Source organism: Cryptomeria japonica, chromosome 9, assembly GCF_030272615.1.
Source record: "Cryptomeria japonica chromosome 9, Sugi_1.0, whole genome shotgun sequence".
In the NCBI taxonomy this organism is placed as follows: Eukaryota; Viridiplantae; Streptophyta; class Pinopsida; order Cupressales; family Cupressaceae; genus Cryptomeria; species Cryptomeria japonica.
The window spans coordinates 312739705-312763755 of record NC_081413.1 but is presented as its reverse complement, the minus strand read 5'-3'; the positions used below and the strand labels follow the sequence as shown (position 1 = coordinate 312763755).

Sequence of the window (24051 nt, the reverse complement as noted above, 5' to 3'; positions counted from 1 at the left end):
ATCTACAATTATCTCCACAGACTCTTTAAAAAGACATGCAAGATGATGAATACGACCCTCACTATTCATCATCATCAATGTCCTTTATTATGGGTGATATGAGGGTTCTTGCGGGTGTTCAATATTCTAATGTGCATCTTGTATGCCAGAAAGACATCACTTACAAAATCTAGGGAAAGAAAATCAAATCAGTGGCATTAAATATGGTTGCCTTTTGGAAGATCTATTCCAATAGCTCAAAATATAAATTATATATTTTTTGTATACTTTATTTTATATCTCATAATCTCTATCTCTTTCTTACTCCATCTTTCATGCTCTATATATCTATTTCTCTATTTCTCTATCTCATTCTTGCTCCTCTTTCTATATGTTTCTATCCATATCTCTCCCTATCTCTCCTTATCTCCCTCTATCTATATCACTTCCTCTATCCCTATCTATCTAATAAGCTCTCTCTTATTCAGTCCATCTCTCTCCATCTCTCCTCTATATCTCTATCTATATTTTTCTCTCTTGATCTCCCCCTCACTCTTCTTCCTATCTCCAAAATGTTACCAAGCATGTACTATCAAACATTAACAATTTATGTTGTTTTGTTACAGTATATGAAGTGTTCAAAAGAATGGTTTTGGTTGTGATCATATTATACAAGCTACGAATCCTAACATATGAAACTTCCTATCCTTTATTTCAAAAACCTGATGTTCATGATAAATGAATGAAATTTGTATGAAAATTTATTACATTGTTCATCTTATTAAAAAAAAAACATTTTGTAATATGTTACTTTGTCAATTATTGTTTTGTAATATGCTACTATAAAGAAGAATAGTAACCAAAACATTTTGTAATATGTTACTTTGTCAATTATTGTTTTGTAATATCCTTCTTTATAGTCTGAAATCAACTATGCATCCTCTTACAGGAGATTGGAATACAATTGAAAATCTATGAATGAGGAAGATATGCAAAGATTTTTAAGACCTCCTCTATACATGTTAATTATACATTTGCTTGAGAGGTTCAAAGGACATTTCAAATGCTTACATCTAGGGACAAAATAATGTACGCCATATGTACAATTATATAATGTTCGTAATTATATTATGCAATTTGTACATATCCTTTCGGAATAATATTACCCATTCATCATATTCTCATGTTTATATATACCTAAAACTCTAATATTTCAATCTTCCTTTCCTTGATTGCCATTACCTGATTTTTCGTAATAAATGAATTATCTCTATACAGTAAATTATTGACCTTGTTTAACTTATTAAAAAATAACAAATTATAACATTCCACTTTAACAATTTGTTTTTGTTGTTATTCTATTTCCCCTCTTAATTAATTTTGCTGTTATTCTTACATTCGGCGTACCCATTGCACACCAAGGTGCAATTGCTAGTTTATTATTGTTGGCAAATACTAGTGGTACCGTAGATAGTGCTATACTACTATATATGATATTATTTAATGCCATAAAGGGTTCTGCTGTATCACAAAAGAAAGTGCAACATTTAGGAAAGACACATAACAAGCTTGTTTAAAATAGCACACTACACTAGAGGGACTTGCAGTACCACCTATAGGCATTAGATAAAAAATAGAGTGATGCAGGAGGTTTTACAATACCAAACATGTCACTAGGGTAATTCTAGACCCATTTATGGATTTTATACCACTTAAGTAGCCCTAAAACATCTCTAATACACCTAAAAAAGCTATAAAGGGGACAAATATCATAAGGAAAGGTAAATTCAGGGGAAGAAGATAATTGTCATTATGAAAGGATATGATGTAAAGGCATTATGAAGAGGCACTAAGAGGCTTGTAAGGAAGGGAAAAGTGGGAAAAGAGAATGGAATGTATAAGAGTGACTGTGCAAGATATATGAGAGACATGAAGGATATAAGAAGAATAAATCTAAGGATAAAGAAAACAGAGATACAAGATATATAATATGGAATAGAGAAAAGTATAACAAAAAGGCATACGTGATGCATATATCTATGCTTGGGGTATGAAAGCTAGTACGTAAGATTGATGATATAAATAAATATATGGCAGAATCTTATGATGTGTAGATTAATGTGTATTTTCTTTTGGTTGTATGTGTAATCTAGCACACCAATTATGTTTTCCTTCTTATTGTATCACATTGGACTTAAGTTTCTAACATAAATAGTACAAACCTTGGGCATTTATTGTCAACAATTATATTTTATATAATATATTATTATATTTAAATATTTGAATAATATATAACATATTATATTTATATATTTTAATATAAAAAAATTATTAACCTATATTATTTATATATTTTTAAATATGATATTAGGTTAGAAAATTATATATACATACTATATTTATACATTTTTAAATATGATATTAGGTTAGAAAATTATATATACATACAAAATTGTACCTGAACCCTTGCGAAAAAAAATCTGTCACATTGCATAGTCCATCTCGAAACCCAAACCTGAACTGGCAACTTTGGGTAAAAAGTTAAAAGATAGTTCTTTAGGTCTCTGCCAAGCAAGACACTGAATTGGTGTATGAAAGCCCCCCTTATGCAAGCATTCAAAAAGGGGATTTGCTTCAGTTTAATTTATATTTTTTTCATTAAAATGTACGACCCTTTTCCTCTTGGAATTGAAAATATGACCTCCAAAATGGAGCACACACAGATTCATCTTCAGGCCCACTCAAGATGTACACACATATTATCCCTATTCATACTGAATCAAAGAACGTAATCCTGCATATTGTTGTCTTTATGAGTATGTAACAGTTTGTGCAGTATATTTTGTTGCATGTCCCTTACAAGGTATAACACAATAATTTACTAGGGTGCCATCCTCCATGTCACCATCCAATTCACACAAGAAAAGTAATTTTCAAGTTTTAGGAATTGCCTAGCTGTAAATGTTATTTGCAAGATAGTATAAACAAGAAAAGCAAGATCTGGAAACTAACATGTGCCTAAATGCCTTCATATTAGATAAGGAGGCAAAAATAAACTGAGTCATACCTTGAGAAACATGAACCTGTTGAGCTTTGTTGACTTCTGGAACATGAAGCATTGAATTTCCATCTGAACATGCATTCCCTTCCAGTGTTGATGAAATGGGATGCTCCATTTCTGTCTCCAAATTGCTTGGACTAGCATTGACTGATACAGTATCAGAATGAAAGTTGATAAATCATAAAACTATCATTTTTGCAATTATAGTGATTACATTTTTGCAATTATAGTGATTACATTTTTTAATGCATGCATACTCATTTAAAAATAAGGCATTACCATAAGTTTGTAATGAAATAAGGCATTACCATAAGCTTTTGATGAGTTGCCAATTTCAAATGTCATAGAATCACCACCACTGTCTGCACACTCTTTGGCTTGTTTACATGGTGCAGGTGATGCTTGTGTTACTGAATCAACTCTGTTTCTTTCAAAAAGTAAGCACCCAGAATTCTCAAACAATTCAGGGCTTTTGCTGCAGCAATATTTCTGCTCCTGCGTTTCTAAAATTAAGATGTCTTTGGACAGACAGGCTGTATCTTGATTGTTGGTTTGTGCAATTCCTTCAATTGGTTTCTCATCCTTTTGACTAGCAAATAAGCTCTCTTGTAGCAATAGAAGCTTTTCTTTCCCTGAATAGGTTTCTATATCTTTGTGTTTCAAAGGATTTGTTTGACCTTCAGTTCCAGTAACAGCATTCTCTCCTGCTTTGTATTTTCCACTGCATCTATCACTAACAATATCAGCAAAAAAGACAATAGAACCTTCAATAGCAGCCCCCTCACTAAGAACCCCAGCTTCATGTATCCCGCTTTGGTCTCTAGGAGTTGTAAGAATGCCAGGTGTCACTTGCACATCTGATTTGCATGCCAAATCTTCTAAATGGGGTCTGCTAATATTCACTTGTCTTAAAACATGACATTCCAATTTGTGTGTGTCCATGTCATTAAGTTTTGAACTTGATGCAATTTTGTCATTGTTCAACCCTTTGCAAGAACTTGTTAGATAAAGCACATTCCCAGATGAATCAAAATTATCCCGAGTATCTGCCTCCTGATCTTGCAAATTATCTTTTGTATTTATAGATAATTTGAATGAATCAACAAGCCTAGAACACAGTTCAGCCTTACCCTCTAAAAGTACATTGCCATGCACATCCTGTACAGGAACATTTTCTCCTGCAACACAACTTTGACCATCATCACTGTCTCGGCAACATGCACAACTTTCCTTGCTTTGGAATTCAGATCGAAGGCCCCCTTGGCTAGTTCTAATCATGTCAGGTTTCCCAACTCCCAGAGCAGATTGAACAGTTCTGTCATCTAGCAAACATTGGTGAGTTTGAGCTGAAACATATTGAGAATCTTGATTTGTAGACTCCTCCCTGACTACATATTTTACCTGACTCTCTACCTCTGTCTTTTCAATGTCTTCGATTTTTACTTGATCGTGGGTAAAGGAGCATTTGCTACTTTCATTTTCCAGATCTTTGTTACTATTATCAGGAACTTTGGTAACAGGTGCAATGCATCCATTACCACTAGTAGACACAGATGAATTGTCGATATTTCCTTGATATAGCACACGAGTTGCTTTCTTGGCATAGAAAGATGTAACTGGTAAATCTGATAGTAAGGGCCTGAACATGCTTTGTGAGTTCTGACAAAGAAATAAGCAAGATTGGCATTCATGAAAAGAAAAAGCAACTTACATAATAAGCATGTCAAAATAAAAGGCTGCCTATAAAAATAGCATCGAATAGTGAAGCATATAAGATGAAAGCATGTCATAAATTGTATTTGTCTTGCAGTTGTACCATGCTCAATTCTTCCACATTGTGGAAGTGCTAGACATGTTTACAGTCTCCCCACAAATCACCCAAAACAGTGTTAGTAAAATATGAAATGCAGTCATAAGGTGTTTAATGACCTATTCTACTAAATCTGGTTAAACAGAAGTCACTTACAATAGGAACTTCAATCAGTACTGTTCTTGCAAGATGCGCATAATATGGAGGTAGATAATGTGTCTTAGCTAAATTTATATTGAAAGAAAAACTTACATTGTCTATCTTTTATACGATGATAATCCCAAAAATATGTGGTTTAGGTCTAAGATGAATGTTTTTTAGACGGCCTCTTGTAATCAATGTCAAGACTTCTCTCCTTGTAAATCCTTCAATAGGACAACAAAAGGAGCAACAGAAGCAGTAGGAGGATCAAATAGGCAGACAGAGACCACCAAATGTTCATGTGTCTAGGCAGGGCAAGATCTACTTTGAGTTGCTTCTAGTTTTTGCTCATCATTATGCATTTGGTATCGCATTCCTTTTTGCACAATATGTTTTAGCCTGGAACTAGAAGCTTAAATTCTGCCCCAAGGCTACCCATTTTGTTGTAAGATTCTGTGTTTCTCCAAGTTTACGGGATGGGGGTACATTATTCCATATGCAATACATTTATATGCTTATCATTCTTGACATTATTATACATTTGATAATGCATTCCTTTCCACAAGATATTGTTTAGCTTGGAACTAGAAGCTTGAATTCTGCATGGGAGTACATGATTCTACATGCAACATATTTATATGCTTATCATTCTTACATTATTATACATTTGATAATGCATTCCTTTTAACAAGATATGTTTAAGCTTAGAATTAGAAGCTTGAATTCTGCCCTGATGTTACACATTTTGTTGTAAAATTCTTAGTGCTTCTTCAAGTTTCTAGGATCATGTGTGTGGGGATGCACATGTGTGCACTACCCATTTTGCCCATTTTTTTATAATATTCTTTAGTGCTTCTCCAAGTTTCCAAGATGGGGCTCTCTCTCTCTCTCTAAGTCACAAGGTTTGAATTCAAATTCGTGTTCGACAACAATAAAATTCAGATGAAGTTCGACAAGGAAAAAAAATCGACATTAAATTAGACTAATATAAATAAATAAATCCACAAAATTACTAAAATAAGTAAATTTAATATATTATTAAATTTTATATATATATATATATATATATATATATATATATATATATATATATATATATATATATATATATATATATATATATATATATATATATATATATATATGTTTAAAAATCTAAAAAATATATTTTAAAATATTAAATTTTAATGTATAATATTAATATATTAAAGAAGAAAAAAACAAAATAAAACAATATTGATACATTTAAATATATTAAATTTTATTTAAAATAGAAAATAAGGACCCTCTTTTAATAGCCACCCATTCCCCGTTAATTCCTAATTACATTTTTATAAAGAAAATAAAAACATATCGGGATTTTATTCAGCAGATGGGAATAAGAAAATTGATCGCTTAACGGGAAGACCTGTTCGCGATACCGAATCAGGGAACATGATTGCGATGGATGCAATCTCCAGGGTTTTGAACGAAGTAGTTGCTGATCTGGTATCACTACCTTGGGTTTCAAGTATTCACTAAACTAGGTTTTCAAATGAAATAATTGTGAAAAACTCAAAAAAAAATTGTTTAAAAATGCATTTTATGGTTAGTTTTTAATAAACAAAAGTTCAGGCCCTTCTTCATACAAATTTGGGGCGAACTTAAACGAATTTTTAAGATTTTCATGAAGCTCACTTGATTTCGAATTTCTTCCTTGAAATTCGGCAAATGTTGTGACTAATTAGATATATATGTATTATGTATATATATGAATATATTATATATGCATTGATTACACATCTTTATATGTGTATCTAACATGTATATAAATATATGTCTATGTATATGTGTATGCATATATACACATACATATGCATATGTATATATGTATGTGTATGTATGTGTATACATATAGATGTCATAATGAAAAAAATTGTAGCATTGATCATAAATAACAATGATAGTTATGATCAATGCTACTTATTTCACATATATAAGTTCTCCAATCTCATACCTCTACATGGATGTAATTCAAGTGGCCCTTAGTGGTCAAAAGTTTGTAGATTAAATTTACATGGTTTTAAGGATGATATCTACCCCTGCATGTCTTTGATGCTAGAATAAAATTTGCTTATGGAAAGAAAACAGAAAATGTGATAGACTAAACGGGAACAAGACAAACTAAAACAACCAAATTGTGAAAATAGGTGTAGTCAACAAGTTTTCTTTTTTAAATAATACATACTACAGGTAATTATTTCTTGTTATTGATGGTGGTTTTCTTCAAATCTTCATACTTTATGGTTGAGCTCAAACCAATCATGAATGGTTAATATTGTAAGCTCCCTCATGCCACAAAATCCAAATAATCTTATCAAATTCTTATAACTTTATAAAATTATCGAATGTGATCCTCTCTAGTAAGTTCAGCCTCCAAAATAATTCTACATGTTCACCCTCTTTGTTTCATTATGGTAGCAATTATTTAATAGTTGGTGAAAGAAAATTAATAGTTTATTCCAACAACTCCCTTAATTTTTACCACTAGTTGTTTCAACATCCTCATTTTTTTCTTAGATGTTCAATTTCTCCTTTGCTAATGCCTCTGTGAATATATTTACCAACTGAGCTTCTGATCTACAAAACTCCAAGTAGATTTCTCCACTGTTCACCAGTTCCCTTGATAATATGATACTTGGAATTAATGTTTGCTTCTCTAATAGCATATAGCAAGACAATTACTTCCTTTGAGCCATAACAAATGATCATTAGTCACCCAACTCAAACATTCAAACCTTGTTTGACTACTATTTTGTTTGATATGGGAATAATTATGCTTGTACAACATATTGAACATATTTGTGACCTTTTGCCAATTGAATACATCAATCCATCCACAATTCATCTATATGCAATTTTTCATAGATTGTTTCTTCCACTCTTTGTTCCAACACAATTTTTTTAAATGATTCTTCAATTCACAAATAATAGAAGGATAAACATTGCATTTCTTGAATTGACTTGTTTGTAACTGCATAGCTTATAACATCATTTGTATTTTCTTTACTTTTAATATATCCAAATCCTTCTCTAATTCCTTGCCCATACTTTCCCAAACAATTTCCATTATAACACATTCTTTTCATAACCTCCAAATCCACATTTTTTGCAATTTTTTTCTCATCATCACAACTAACAAGATTTGTAGATTCAAAAACATTATTATCTCCAACCTTACACTCTTTATCTTTGGCTATATCACATATATCAAATTGTTCATCAAATGAGTAACACGAATCATTTGTATCACATAGGACATTACATAGTAGGCTCATACCTTAAGCACACATTTTTCTTTAGGTATGCTTTAAGTAATCGATCTAAAAAATTACTTTCTTCTTACAATTTTGATATTTCATCATTTTGAAAACTATTTTCCTTTGTAAGTGTGGCGTCCTAAAACTGTAACCCTTTACAATTTTGACCGCATTTGGGTCCTTACCTTAGCGTTTGCACCCCTAGGTCTAACTGGGACTTGATTTTGCTCGCACCATGCAAATATGACCTCATACACCAACTCAACCCCTTATCCTAGCCCCAAAAATGGGTAGGACCAGGGTGTGGCGCCTCGGTTCTCCCTATTTGGGCCCCTCTTTGAACCCTTTTGCCATTTCAAAAATTGAGCAGGAAACCTAGCCCCGCGTCGACTCGTCAGAAAATTAATATGTTTTTCAACTAGCAAGTATAAAAGGAGGCTTTCCCCTCTCATTTTGATATACATCCGGTAATCCACACACATGAAATTCAATTCGACATCAAGCAATCAAGCATCCAAATTCAAGTGAGCGAGCAATCAGTCTTCCTTCAAGCATTCGAGCAACAATAAGGTCAAAATTCAAGCATTGGAGTTGACATTCATGTTCCATGTTGTTGAAGACTTCATAAAACCCTAATTTTGTGTGGAGACAAACAAAACTTCACAAGGAGGTATATCATTTGGTTTTCAGTCATTATTCAGCATCTCCCTCAAAAGGAGAATCTTCCATTACAACAATTCAATTATCTTTTATTTCTATTTCATGGTTAATTCCAAATCCAAACCCGAGGTTTGACTTAGGCAAACCACTATTCCCAACCTATTTCCCCTTCTTTTTGTGTGCAGGAAACAAGTACAGAGCTGTGATCTTCAGGATAAGCATTGTTTGTAGTGATGAATCAATCCCCCTTTGGTGTGTGAAAAGTTTGAAGGACCAAGGCGATGAGCACCACGGTCCTGGCAAATTGGGAGCTCCTTCAGGGATCAGATCCGAATCTACTTATATTTCTCAGTTCCAGGTTGGCAGCAATTCAACTTACAAAAGAGGTTAAACAAATTCACACCTTGAATCCAATTAGTATTTTCAATCCTTATCCTTGCTAGTTTGTGACTAATCTATTGGATTCAACCCCTTTTTTGAATGTAAAGGTCCCTAGGTCAAAAAATTAGCGGTTTCTTCCTTCTATGGTGGGAACCCTAATATTTCACCCCCCTTTACAATAAGGATTCCAAATTGTTTATCAAACCACTTCAACACTACTTCTAGATCTATATTTTTCTTTTTAACTTTCAGTAGTTTTTCTTCCAAAATATCATTTTTACACATCAAATTTTCCTTTTCTTTCTAAACCCTTTTACCAATCTTTCCTATTTAAACAAATGGTTTTTCCTTTAGCTTCTTTCTTTTTTAATTGAAAATTACAAATAAAATGCTATATTTTAAAATTATCAAACTCTTTCTTCCTTTATGATACTGTTAATTCTTTCTTAAAGGGAACATAGGACATTTGTTTTTAAATTTAAAGAGAGATACCCCAAATATCTTTAAGAGATGACTTCAATAACTAACATACCTAACTACAACAAGCATAGATGATAGGGAAATGTTAGTAGACTCGATGGCAGGAAACCTAACCTTTCTTTATGATTGTGGGTACACAAATCTTTCATGTTGGCAACAATTGATACAACACAAAAGTATGGCAATGATTGAATTCACAATCTTGTCACATTTACAACATGAATTGTCCTCATGTCCTTACTCCTCAAATGGCAAGGAATGCACACATAAGTTAGATAGGACCATGCTCACTCCACTAATATATGACAATAGATATATACATGTGACTTTTTTACAAGTCGTGCTCTTCTTTTGTTTTTCACAATTTGGGCTTGGCCAATAAAGAATGGCGCCAAGCACGCTGGAATGCACTTCAAACTCTCACAATAAATATCCACCTTACAATGTTTAATCTACCATGGCTGGGGTCCCATGGGAGAGCTTTAGAATCTAATTTTGAGAAGGCCTCATGAAGCAAAAAAAAAAAATTGCTACAGGATTAGTTGGAATCTTTTTAGGACTGCAGATTTGAGCAGGTGGAAAAAATGAGGGCTAGAAATTGCCCCCAAGCGAAAGCTTTTGTCCTGCCACTTGTCAATCATCTGAAGCTTTTCAATTTTTAATAATTATTTTATTATTATTTTCTATTTTTTTATTCTCTTGAATTGAATATGCTAAATAATTAAATTTAAGAGACCGCCAACTTCCACAAATTTCAGAGCTTAAACAGCAATAAAAAAATTCATCAGATCACCCACGTTAAAATAATCCTAAAAAATATCAGTAGAACTCACTGAATTACTTTAGGAAACCCCACTCCATGGGACTCCAGCTTTAGAGAGGCTCAATTGTGTCAAATATTTTTAATGGAATTATGCAAATGCCCTTCAAGCTCTTGAAAACGAATCAACACCATATATTATTTAGTTACTTTAAGACCTCCCCACTACTTTCTCTTGTGAATGAATCTTTTGTACCTTACATCACTTGACGTATCTTTTTTTTTCACTTTTCTACACTTTCAATGGTTTGTAACTACCATTCTTCTTTTCATAATTTCTTCTCCAACCACCAAGCTATGATAACAATTGTTAGAATTGAAGAGCTTGAATAGATTTGCTTTATTGTCAAATGAATGGATCTAAAAATCTTTAAATGCATAACAAGCATGGAGAGATGTCTTTCTTGCATGAGACATGACTATAATTGGCAAATGTGTTGAGTGTGATCAAATATAGTTTATATATTTTTTAGCACGCATTACAAACAAACTGAAAGAAGCTGAATGACAACAATAGACTATAGTTGTACACAAAAATAGTCTTTTGTTGTCTTCCAAACTGACAAGTATTATTTCATTTTTTGTTGCAACATTCTAGTTCAAGGAAGATACAAACCTAAGAGCATAGTATCCGTGCCCTTGCTTTCACAAGGGTTCCTAACGCATCGATATTCCCAACACAATGTTTCCAAGGTTCTATGCATGGGACCCAATCAAGACCTGCACTAGTAAAACATGCTATGGTAGCATGTCTAGCTAGCTGACTTGGACTAACAGTCACACACTGATTATTAGGCTGGGTGCGATTAGCACTCATTCATGAATAATTAGTAAATGACAGAACAGTATTCGTGAAATATGGAGGATATGCCAGCTCCTCTTTCTTTCTATTCATAATAATTTATTTATTATCAGGGGTTTTCTCTTATAACCCCATCTATTTTTTGGGGAAATTATTCTTTTTTGTTTGTGTCTTATTTGTTTTATGTTTTGTAAATATAGTGCAGACCATCTGGGGACATTTGGACATCCTCAAAACAGAGGCTGGATAGGGGGGTGTATAAAATGTTGGGGATGTATCCTTGTCCCCGCAGCCTTGCAGAACAGGAAAAGATCATTTCATCTCTGCCCCAGATGCCATGACAGACCCCAGTAAGCATCCCTTTGTTATTCTGAAAATTCTCGTGACTACTAAAATCAATTTCTAAAATAGAAAAATAATGTTAATGGTGAACAATAATCACAGAATTTTAAGCTTAGTAGATACATGCAATATCGTGTGCATGCATACAATTGTCTATCTAACCATAAAAAAGCATATATCTGCATCGCAAAGGCCTTTGAATGTTGCAAATCACTAATAACTCATGCACATAATAATTTTCACAAATCATGAGACATACCCTTTGTTGTGTCCTGGTATTTGGACACCTCTTGGACATCAAGACATTTGAAACAATTGATGCAGATTCTGATTTTCTTGCACCTTTCGATGGTGACTGAACTCTATTACTTGTGTATGACCTTTGTTTTATTTTGAGGCTCGGATCTGTCCTAACATCAGTGCTTGATGACATTCTGCGGCCCTTGTTTTTGGAGACATGAGGTTGACGGTCATGGTTTTCTGATGAGCTACCATTTCTCAAAAAGGTTGGTGATGCAGATTGACGCCTGGATTTCTTTTCAGTCTCCCCTCTGTAACTTGAGGCCGGGGATGCAGATTGACGCCTGGATTTCTTTTCAGTCACTCCTCTGTAACTTGAGACCGGGGATGAGCCCCTTTTAAGGAAGACATTATTATCTGATGTTCTTGTAATTAAATTTGGAGGGGGCTCAGAGAGAGAACGAGGAATAGTCATATGCTGCACCTGTTGCTGTACTGAGCTCCTTAGGTGGTTTTTTCCTTGCAGTGAAGGTGCAGCTTTTTGTATCAATGATGAACAATGACTGGAAGTTGAACCTGTGCTAGACCTCTGAAATGTCAATGATGAGATCTTTGAGGATGGCGTAGATGACCTCGCCGAAGCAGCAGATGAATTGATTGTATCAGTAGATGACCTAACAGTAGAAGTTAAATGATGGGATTTGAGATTCCCTCTGGAAGTTGAGGATGTTGCTCTGCCTCTCGAATGGCTACTGATACTGCACGAAGAAGAAAATAGACTTGAATGCTGTGTACTAGAACTGCTTCTTGTCCTCCTTGGACTACGCTCTGTCTGCGATAGGGAAGATGCAATGCGGTTAGGATGACCGACGAAATAGGCTACATTTCACTGATGGTTATTAGAGAACAGAAACTGTCCAAATAAAATAAATCTTATAGCAATCAACATAGTCAATAATGAAAAGGTAACATGGCAAAAGCCCTAATTATCCTGGAATCAAATGTTTAAGTCATGGCAGCAGTTAGCTGCTTGCTCTTAATCACCAGGTACCCAAACAGATAAAGAACCGCCCTAGCCTTTGAACAACACGCCAAAGAAGCACCTTTTGTAAGCGAAACAAAAAGAAACATTTGAGAGATACATGTAACTTGTAAGTATATGCGTCAGGCATATTTGCTGTTTGGACAGGGCAGGATTTATAAAAGACTCACCCTTGATATTCTTGGACTGGTGGTTCTGGGTTTGCTCTGCAGTTTGCTTCTCTCAGAAATCTCAACATGTGGAGTCTTCTTATCCAATGTTGGAAATAGTGGAGTGGCTGGCGGAGTCAGAAGCCTGCAATCAGATCAAAAATCAATCTCATAAATAGCATTACATGTTTTAGAACTGCAATCAAATAATATAACAATTGTTCCCGTGAAGAGCTACAGAGGACTTTCCTAATAGCACTTATTTAAACTTCCAGTTTTTACTATCTACTAAAAAAATCCAGATTACGGGGGAAAATATAGTTATTGTAAAATACACGATTGTATTTTGCCCCTTGCAAAGTTCGCCATTCACTCGGAAATCAATTTAGACAAAGAGAACGACACACGCCATACAATTAAGGAACAAATATGCTACAGGTTCACAGTGCAACCCTAAAGAACATTGTGTTAGACATACCCTAACTAGAACACAAACATAAGACCTTCCATCTGCACTGCTGTGCACTCTACGACTGACAACCAGCCCTGAACGTTTCACACTTTGCCAGCATGCAGATTGAACTACCAACATAACCACGCAAGCATATGGGTTTTCGAACGTAATACAAGCTTGACTTCCTCTATAACTAGGGCCATAATTTCAATTCCACAATGGAACGTAGAAATTTTGGATAAACCTCGGCCGCTGTGACCACTGGTTTGGAAAAGCCACAAAGCCAACTCAACTCAAACTGACACCATCATTCTAACCTAAAAATGGCAGAAAAGGGAAAATAAACATAGTCAGCGGAACTTCTTCACACAAAGTACATTGTGTGATTGGAAGAAAAAACGCCCTGAAAACATCCGGTAAATTAAATATGTACCAAAACAAAAAGTAATTGAGCAACCGTATTAACAATAGAAGCATGTAACTGGGAGTTGCACATTCTACAGTGTACAACACCATGTAAAATGGACATAAAAAAATCTGCATTCATTGATAAAGTTAACAGAAAATATAGTATGCTAAAGGAGCTCGGTACGTGACAAAATTCAAGGCTACTCGTATTTGTCAGCAAAGATAGTTCTCTAGTGCATGCTACTAAACGGAAGGCTTTGAGAAGCAAATTCAATCTCATTCTTGATCGATGCTGGTTCCCGCGACTCATAATCCAAATGGACAATGTTATGCCTAACAAATATGGGTTGTTCAAGAGAGAATTGGGTATATTTCCAGGCCCACTGTGTTACTTTGGAGCGTGACCCAGAATGCAACACAACATCCACCAGGATTTACAAAACCAAAAAATGCCTGGTGCCAACCTTTCCAGAATGCCATGGTCTGACTACCAAATTCAAGGCCTGCTGGGCATGTTCCTGTTGTAAAGAAGCCACATTATATAGGCCGCACTCACCACGGGCGAGACAGGGTGCAAGTCAAGAAAACCCCTTGACTTCCAAGACTATTGGTGATCGCATTAAAAGAGGGTCAATAAGTGTCAAAAATTAGGGAGAAAAAAGAATGGCTCCAACACCAATAAACAGAAACTCACCAGTTATAATCGGTCCTTCCTGTGTCTGCATTGAGTGGATCACCATGCTTTCCCGACATATAAAACTTAAAGCTGGAAAAGCTCCCCAATTTTATAGCTGCAACAAACCCATTGCTCAGAACTCCAAAACTTCAAATTCTAACTCCCACCCATATAAAAATAAAGAGCAACCTCAAACACATTCAGCCAAAATGGGCCAACTAAAGGTACTGGAATTTGACCCAATCCACAAGCAACTCTGTACTTACAAATGGACTCATCACTGTCATCGGAGAAGCGATGCAGGAACTCTTGCCGCTCCCGAGCTTTCATATCCTTAAACAGGGCCAACTCTTCTTCATCCTCCTCTTCCTCTCCACCTTCTCCAGATGTACTGGTACTACCCTCCTCACTGCACACACCTTCTTCTTCCTTCATGTTTGACTTCATTGATCTCAAATCAGCCCATGAACGAACGACCTTGGGTGTTGTGAGTACACAGATAATGTGAGAATTAAACCAACTTGTTGGTTGCCTTTTTTGTTGCATCAATTGGTGATCACGTTTGTCCCTGGCTTGAAAGCTGTGAAAGCTGCCTCGAGCATTAAAAGCACAAACTTGAGTCTCTGTCTCTGCCACTCCCACTTCCCCATCCCATCATAACCACCTAAGTAACGCCAAATTGCTTTTTTACAAATTTAAAAAACCGCTAAATCGTTATTAAGACTTATTTGATTTTTAGTTCCCCGTGTCCCCACACAAAAAGCATAGGCCTTCTCAGTAAACCTATGCTATCATTTTGTAGACGCATTGCGTTCAACTGTGATAATGGCGCCGTTTCATGGATGATGCCTTGCACATTTCTCCATTGTCAGACTTATGTTGACACGTTAACTGTTAAATAATGACTACTATATAAAAATTCAAAAATTATACACAGTTTTGATTGAATTTTATTTATTTATTTTATATTTTAAGAATTATTGATATTGATATCATGAAATCGATTTTAAAAATTCAAAATTTAAAATTGGGCTTATGTCTTCCTCTTTCTAGTGTCATTATTTTTGGTTTGTTAATTTAATCATCAAATATTTCAAATTGCAATGTAGGGGTTATATAATAGAACATCTTAGTTTGATTTTTAAATGTTAGAACATCTATTGAGAACTCTTAACTGTATTTTGGATTCTATATCATAAATATATATATATACATATTTTATGATTGCTTACAATTCAGATCTATATTCATGACCTTCACTTAGAAGGTTTCCAAAAGACATTTATAAACATTGATAATTACGTATTACAATTGAGAAACACGGAGAAATCAATTTTCAAATTACAAGACTCACTAGATGAAATTTCATTTAGTAAAGGTTGATTCCAAACACAAAGCGCTATTTTAAAATTGAACCTATCAATTTTGCATTGAATTTTGCTTAATTAAATCAAATTAAAATTTGATTCAGTAACTTTTGAAGCATTATATAACTAGATTTGATATTAAAATGTCATTTTGGATCATGAAGTGATAGTTTACAATTTAATGCCACCAAGTTGCACCTAGAACTAAGTAACTAACTCTTCTTTACCATTTTGAAAAGTGTTATTGTTTAATTTCATTTACTATCTCAACTCATAATCGTATGTGCCCCATTTAATTTAATAGTCCTAAATATTTAAAATGAAATATTGGTTTCATTTTGTTTCTTTTTGGTAAACACAATAGATTTTACACCTCCTTAGATTTTTTGAGTTAGGTTTTATTTCTATTTTCTAATATATTTTTCAAACTAAGGACTTTCTTATTTTTTGAGATTTATATCAACACCCTTCCCTTTGTTATCCTTTGTGATATGCATATTATGTGTGTTCCAAAATCTGGCTAATGTCATCAATTCCCTTTAAAATAAGTTATCATCTCAATCCTAATACAACCTCTCATTTAGTTGATTAGGACACTCCTACACATTTTATGGATCTTAATGCCCATCAAGAAAACTATGATGTTCACATGAATATTAATGTTAATCTCACGAGTAAGATTATGATCATAACACACGTGTTGATGAGTAAGAATTGTCTATCAAGACATGACCAATTTTCAATAGGTTTCCTAGTTCTACTTCTCCTATATATTTGGTTGATAGTCTTCGTCATTTATTTATTTTACCATTTGGCTTAGGGATTATTCAAATTATTGGCATTAAAAATAATACTTTAGCTTATTGCATTATGTATCTTCCTCATCCACGTCTTCTACCAAGCCTTCTTCTAGTGGTGTTGTCCAATGGGGTGTGTCTTCTTCCACATCCTCTTTTCACCTCCCTCTTTGGACTTTTACAATTTGTTGTGCCTCTCTTCACACATTCTTCATCCTTGTTGGATGTTATTATTATGCTTACCCATCTTGTGCTTTATACCTTCACTCTTATTTTGTATGCCTCTCACTACTAGTTTTGTCCCACTCTATTTGCCTACTACTTACACATAAATTAATAATGCCATTCATTCCTCTAATTCCACTATTAATTGTGATCCCTAGAGTTAGTTCACCAATATTCTATGTGAGTCAACATGAAAAATCGCATGCATTACCATTATGTGTCTAGTGTGGGGGTAGATCACTCTTTCTTGATTAAGACACTCCTGCAAATTTTATGGATCCTAATGCCCATCAAGAAAACTATGATATTCACACAAATAATAATGTTAACCTCACGAGGAAGATTATAATCATGACACACGTGTTGATAAGTAAGAATTGTCTACCAAGACTTGTAGTGTCCCTCCTCGACTTATCTTTTGTTTATGCATCGATAGACTTATCTAGACTCTTATGTGATGTTTTGATTTATACCTATGAGTCTATTGACATCTTAGATGCTTACAAGTGATGCTAGACTTTTCATATGGACATTTGATGCATGATGACTTATGTGGATAATGATATTTATCCTTGATTAATTTGATGATGGATTTACATTTGATGATCTATATGCTCTTGCTGGATTGTATTGTTTATGAGATTATGATGGCATCTTGGTTAAGCTAACCCCCACTTGATGGCATATTGGTTATGCTAACAGTTATTGTTTAAGTCTTGATGGGATATCATAATTAGAAGCAATATATGGATAAGTTCTTGGGATATCTTTGTAAGAGATAAAAGAAGAACCTTGTAATAAATGTTTCTTAAGAGCTAACACTTCATTAGCCAGCCTCTACACCATGGGATTTGTTCTCTTCATAGAAAATGATTCCATAGAAGAGTTTTCTTTGGACCCATTTGGCTCTACATTTATCTTACCCGCAAGGATAAGATCATCTTCAATGTCAATTGCCAAGGCTTGTGCAGTTGCAAGGTCTCTCGAAATTGCCCTTCTCAACAAGAAACTCACCTTAGGTAACTGAGCGTTGATGAAGAAGCACTTCAAATTTTCAGTAGTGGCTTGAGCCACCATTGGAATTATGTTAGACAACTTGTTAAATTTAGCCACAAACTCCCGCATGGGTTCCTATGGTTCTTTTTTCATTTGAGTCAATTGTGCTAACAATGCATGAGCATCTTTTGTAGGCTTGAACCTCTCTTCAAACTTTGTCCTGAGTGTTTGCCAATTGGTGATGGTTTGTTGTGCAAGATGGTAGAACCAGTCAACAGCAACACCTTGGAATGTCTCAACAAACAATCTCACTGAAACATCTTCATGTTAAACTCCAAGGACACCACATGCATTCTAAAAATCAGTAAGATGTTCATCTGGATGTTGTATTCCATCCCCATAGAACTTGGGAGAATTCTTCTGCAAGCCATCAGGAAGAGCATGTAGAGGTGGAGTCAAATTCAATGGACCAAAAGCATTCCCCCAAGGACCTTGAGAAACCATTTTACATGTACTTGGAGAAAGCTTGATAAATTATAAGAAAAGAAATTGCAATGAATAGGATACTGGTATACTTCAACCAAAAGCATGAGGCCTTTGGATGCGTATTTTATCCCCAACAAAGTCGCCAAAAACTGTTGGGTGAAAATTTTGTCAACTCGAGAAAGCTTACAAAATGTGGATTTCACCACAGTATATGAGACAATATCTCTCAAAAGACAAGATATGGTCCCTCCTACTTATAAGGGAAGGCTCCCCCTTTCTACTACAAACTAAATGCAATACCATTCTCACTAATCCAAGATGATAAAATTACTTTACTCTCTTTTTTTAAATTATCTACCCAATTCTCTACTTAGAACATAGCAACAACATATTTTTAACTTGTAGTAATATTAAGAACCTATACTAATTGAGAGCAAAGTGTCCATAAGAGTACAAAGCCTCCCATTGCTCCCTTTTTCTAAAATTAACTTTGGGACAAAAAAGTATTAATAAAGCTCAAAGTCTTCTTTTTATCACTATCCTATCAACCTTTACAAATAGATGACTCTATCTTACAATAAACTTTCAAGTACAACAAAGCAGCATTAACCAAGAAGCTCGTGAAAGCTTAAAGACTTTCCATGACTTCTTACAAAGCTTCAAGAAGAAAGATGAAATACGTGTAGCTCAAAGACTCCAATGTACACTTCACCTTAAATGCACAAACATAGAAGGTAAAAATAGCACAAAGAGTGCAAGTTATCTCTTTGCTTGAGCATGAAACATTAGCTTTAAACGTGATAAGTAGCACAAAGACTACAAGATCAAGTTTGACAATATAACATTAATTATAAACACAACAAGCAACTCAAAGACTACAAGATTGGATTTAAATATCTTTCAAATAACACCACAATACTCACAATCAACTCCGAATAATGTCGTCACATTACAACTTGTTCCAACACAAATATTGAAAACAACTTGTCTCTTTTATTGGTTGTAATTTGATTTACATCTAAAAATAAAGTTTTAGAGTGCTTCCCAAACCAACAAAGTTTTGTTACATTTCCCAAAAGATGAATATTAGATCCTTATTACAAGGAAAATCCTCATATATAGAGAGGAGAGGTGCAACATGAAACTAGGAAAGTTACAACTAATTTGTGACCTGTTGACAACTGTTTTGACATACTCACCAACAATCAGGTAGCCAATGTGAACACTCACCACCTCTCCTGAAAAGAAATAAGTTCTGAGGAACTAATCACTGCAAGGTCTCTATAGTCGGGTCTCGATGGTGATGGGAAGCCAATGGTTGATGTGGTTGTACCTGTTAAAGGGCCTGTTGGTTGAAACTAAATCCCAATAATCGTTAATAACTTCCTCTTTTTTTTTTTGTATTTTATGATTTTAAGATTCTTATGGAAATAAATTGCAAGAGATAGGGAAACAAGAAAATGACAGTGAAAGAAATTCAATAACAACTTAATGAACTACTCAATTGCCACCCTGCAATCCAAAAATCATCAATATTATTCGAACCAGCATTCAATAATGGACCTCCAAAAAACATGCAAAGTCATGCAACCTCACAAATTCATGGAAAGAATATCACCACAATATCGTCCTATCACAATAATTCTCATACACCACTTACATGCGCAATATGATTCATAAAGCAATAAAACATAAGACCAAAATAAGTTGTTGATTTCAAACAATAGACATTACCAAACTGCAAAGAACAAATTCATAGCACATACGCATAGATCAAGCAATCTATAAGCTGCTTCTTGTATTAAGTTCAAAGAATGTATCACAAAAACTACTCTAATTCATAACAATATGCATAAAAGTAATCTAAAATCTCTAAGTGGGCCTCAAATTATCAATTTGTGGACCTTTACAAATGAATCAAACTCCTCAATTTATAGAGTTTTCTGCCCTACTTTCTAAGAAATAAACCTAATCTAAATTAAGAACTCAAAAGCTAGGAGTCGTTGTTAACTTGCAAGTTTCAGCCTCTATACTCCAGTTAACTACTATGAAACGGAGGTTAGGTGAGCACTACAAAGACCATGTTGCATGAACCAAGCTTTCGTAGTCATGCAAAATTTTGCTCAAAACTAGAACGTGAGTTGGAGATGCAGTTGGAGTCCAAGTGGGGAAGTCATGCAAAAACTCATTTTAAAAGTCATGCTATCTTTGGCAACTATGCGTTTATCTTCTACTTGTTTTTATAGGAATTATAATTGTTGATTGTACATGCAACCACCTCGGCAGGAGGATCAACAACATGCTTGATTCTGAATTTGTACTTTTTCAAAACTTCCTCTGCATTCTTTCTTTGCCTCTCTAACTCCCCTATTGTCTCTGCAACCTGTTGACATTGTGTTATCAAATATGTATATTTGTCCATCAATATAACACTAAACTGAGTCGAAGGTCCGAAATATTGGGCCTCATACGCATCCCACTGGCTGAGTATCTGATCTTCTTTCATAGCTCCCGCATTGGTTATCCCCAGCCCAAAAACTCTGAGTAACTGTCCTACAAAATCCTCATACTTTTCTACCATTCTGAGGAGGGGAACTCAAATATATGTTACATCCTTCACATACTGTTTAAGCATTTCCATCTTCAACTCCAAAATGTACGTATAAGACTGCAAATTCTTACAACTGTCTCCACCCATGAGGTCCTCCTCTATGGTTACTTCTTCACCCAGATGCAAAACCTTATTCAATACCCGAAACTACTTGCTAAACGTGTTGAGCTTCCACTCCCATTGTTGAGAGCAAGAAGCTAATGCTCCTCCCACTTGCATACCCTTCTTGTATTCCCTCATGGTATTTTGCAAAAATAGTCTAATTTTGGATGCATTTATTTGTGCCCATGATTTTTCTGTGGCGGACACCTATCTTACCTTAAGCAATGCTTTTACATCTCCCTCTGGGAGTGACGCGGTTGAAGGTAAATCATCATTTTTACAAGTATCTAAAGGCATGCCCATCTCTACCAACATCTGCTTGTACTGCTCCAAATGTGCTTTGACCTCTGCATGGGAGGTGTATTCCTTTCCCATTCGCCCCCTGATGACGCTAGTAGCGAATTCCAAGGTATCTAATTCCCCCTACTTCGTCTACTTACCTAGTTTTACCTGAGACACTTAGTACTTTGGGGAGCTAAATGACCTTCTGCCTGCACAGGAACTGTTATATCCACAGTCACCTCACCAGAACCTGTTCTTGACAAATGATGTACAATTTTGGCCTTCTTAGCTTTCCTTGGTTTTTTAGTGATTGCCTATTGTAGTGTAACTTTTGGTAAAACTACTTTCCTTTTCTTTTTCTCAAAGGTGAATTCTAACCATAGTGGCACATCCTTATCTTTATCACCTTCGTGAGACACGATGTCAGCAGTCACTATGTGGATGTCTAACTATTCTTTTGCTTCATTTTTCTCCTCTTCTTCTGTATGCCTAGGACCTTGAGGTGAAGCAATTTGATAGGCCAAACTATCTTGAAAAGCAATACTGTGTGGGAGAAAAAGTGACACTAAGCAAACATGCCCTAATCTCACTTTCAACCACACACTTGTGGAATACGAAAGAGCCTAGAGGTATCACACAATTGGCTACTTCTTCTTGTGAAAGAGAGAGCCATGGGCTACCTATTAGGATTTCTATTCCTTTGTTGTAATTGAAAGATAAAATGATGCAAGTTCAATTCCTAACCCCAAAGTGCAAGTATGAACTACTAACAAGATTGTAGAATTGAACTTAAACAATGGAACGCTGTAAACACAAGGACAAGACAAGAATGTAAATGCATACCCGGAGTTAAAATCTGACTGAAAATGTTCGGGACGGGGGCGCGGGCGCCACTGTCCTGATTCTGCCCCTGAAACTGCTCCAGAAACTGTTGTTTTGCACTCTGGAAAAAGCTGTCAAAAATGCTGAAAATGCTATCTGTCAGGAGGACCAGGGCGCCCAGCGCCCCTGTCCTGGCAGGACCAGGGCGCCCCACGCCCCTGTCCTGGTCTTCTGCTCTGAAACTTGGTGTGTGGTCCCGTCTCCGTCTGCTTCTTTCGGATCTGCAACTTGCGGCGTCGTCTGAATCCCGAAATTTGCACTTATATCTGAAAAGGTGTTTTGGGCGGCTATATAGGGTTTTGCCTTAGTCAAACCCCCGTTTTGGTGATTTCCACCTCCACGAATAGCCAAGTTGTATTGTAAAAGTAATGTGTGTGCAGACCTTGTGTGTGTGCAAGATCCTAAAATGCAAGTAAGCAAACTAGAGCAACCTAGAAAGTAAACCCTAATTGCTTGTAAATGATAATGTAAATGCTCCAAATCAAGATGCAAAGTGATCTAAAGCATGAATACAAATGATATAATGAAGCTTATGCAAAGACATGAAAACAACATGAAATCATACCCAACCCCAAGGGAGGGGTACAAGCCAATCTTCAGTCGGTGATCCCTTATTGTTCTTCAATGCCTTCAAAGCCCTAAATGGATGAATGAAATTGATGGATGCTTGATGGATGGATATTGAATGTTGTTGAAGTCTTCAAAGATCTGCTCTTTCGTTGCATAGAAGGTCCCTGAAAACCCAAAATTTGGATCCTTTCAAATGAAGAAAGAGAGCTCTTATATATGAAACCCTAGGTCTTAATTTCAACTTTAGGCCGACTTAGAGATTGAATCTCCCGCCAATTTTTTGGGGTTAAGCTTTATTTTATGATTGGATTGCGCTCCTAAAATTTCGGGAAAAATGTCCGGGACCATGTGCACTCCGGGCGCCATGGTCCTCTCCGGACGCCATGGTCCCGACAACTTTTCACCAAATTTTCAGGGTTGTCGGATATGATGATTTTAGACAGAATCCCGAAGTTACAGGTGATTTCGAGATGTTTTGACCCCCGAAATCAAGCCCCCAAGTTCAAAATAGGACCTAATTAGGGTTTTTGATTAAATGATGTATTAGAGGAATAAAATGAAAGGGGCACACTTTAATGAAAAGGGCCCAACTTTATGATATGGGAGATGATAAAATAGAACCTTAGACCTAATTAATTTAATTAATTAAGTGCTAAAGGGGAAATGCAATGCAAAATGCAAAATGCGCCAAGGCGGGTGCTAAACTAGGTGTGAAATTGTACCACCCTAGCAAGTGCGTACAATTTACGACGCTACAAATACCAACGTTCAACTATTGTTGCCTGTGTAACTCTCCTAATTTGTCACTGCCCTCTTCCCCAAATGTCCTACCATCTTTATCCATTTCTCCCATACCTTGCTCGACAGCTATCTCTTTCAGAAAATCCTCTTGGTCCTGTGGAGTTAAGATTAATCTTTTGTTCTACAAATCTTCAACCTCATTTCGTTCTTTCTCTCCTCTAAGTGGTTGTTGTCCCACAGGTTGTTCC

General features: G+C 35.3%; 1 protein-coding gene across 2 annotated transcripts in view; it reads right to left on the bottom strand.

Moving 5' to 3' along the window:
• LOC131078735 (uncharacterized) overlaps positions 1 to 15532 on the bottom strand; it is a 37806-nt gene extending 22274 nt beyond the window's left edge. The window contains exons 1-6 of one of the 2 annotated variants that reach the window (XM_058016501.2): positions 15011 to 15532; positions 14763 to 14859; positions 13228 to 13351; positions 12035 to 12847; positions 3349 to 4699; positions 3047 to 3187 (exon numbers count right to left, since the gene is read on the bottom strand). In XM_058016501.2, coding sequence (XP_057872484.2) covers positions 3047 to 3187; positions 3349 to 4699; positions 12035 to 12847; positions 13228 to 13351; positions 14763 to 14859; positions 15011 to 15290 — 2806 coding nt within the window. In that variant the 5' untranslated portion in view covers positions 15291 to 15532. The remainder of the gene's footprint in view (positions 1 to 3046; positions 3188 to 3348; positions 4700 to 12034; positions 12848 to 13227; positions 13352 to 14762; positions 14860 to 15010) is intronic. The other variant, XM_058016502.2, reaches the window with a different exon arrangement.
• Between the last annotated feature and the right edge of the window lie 8519 nt (positions 15533 to 24051).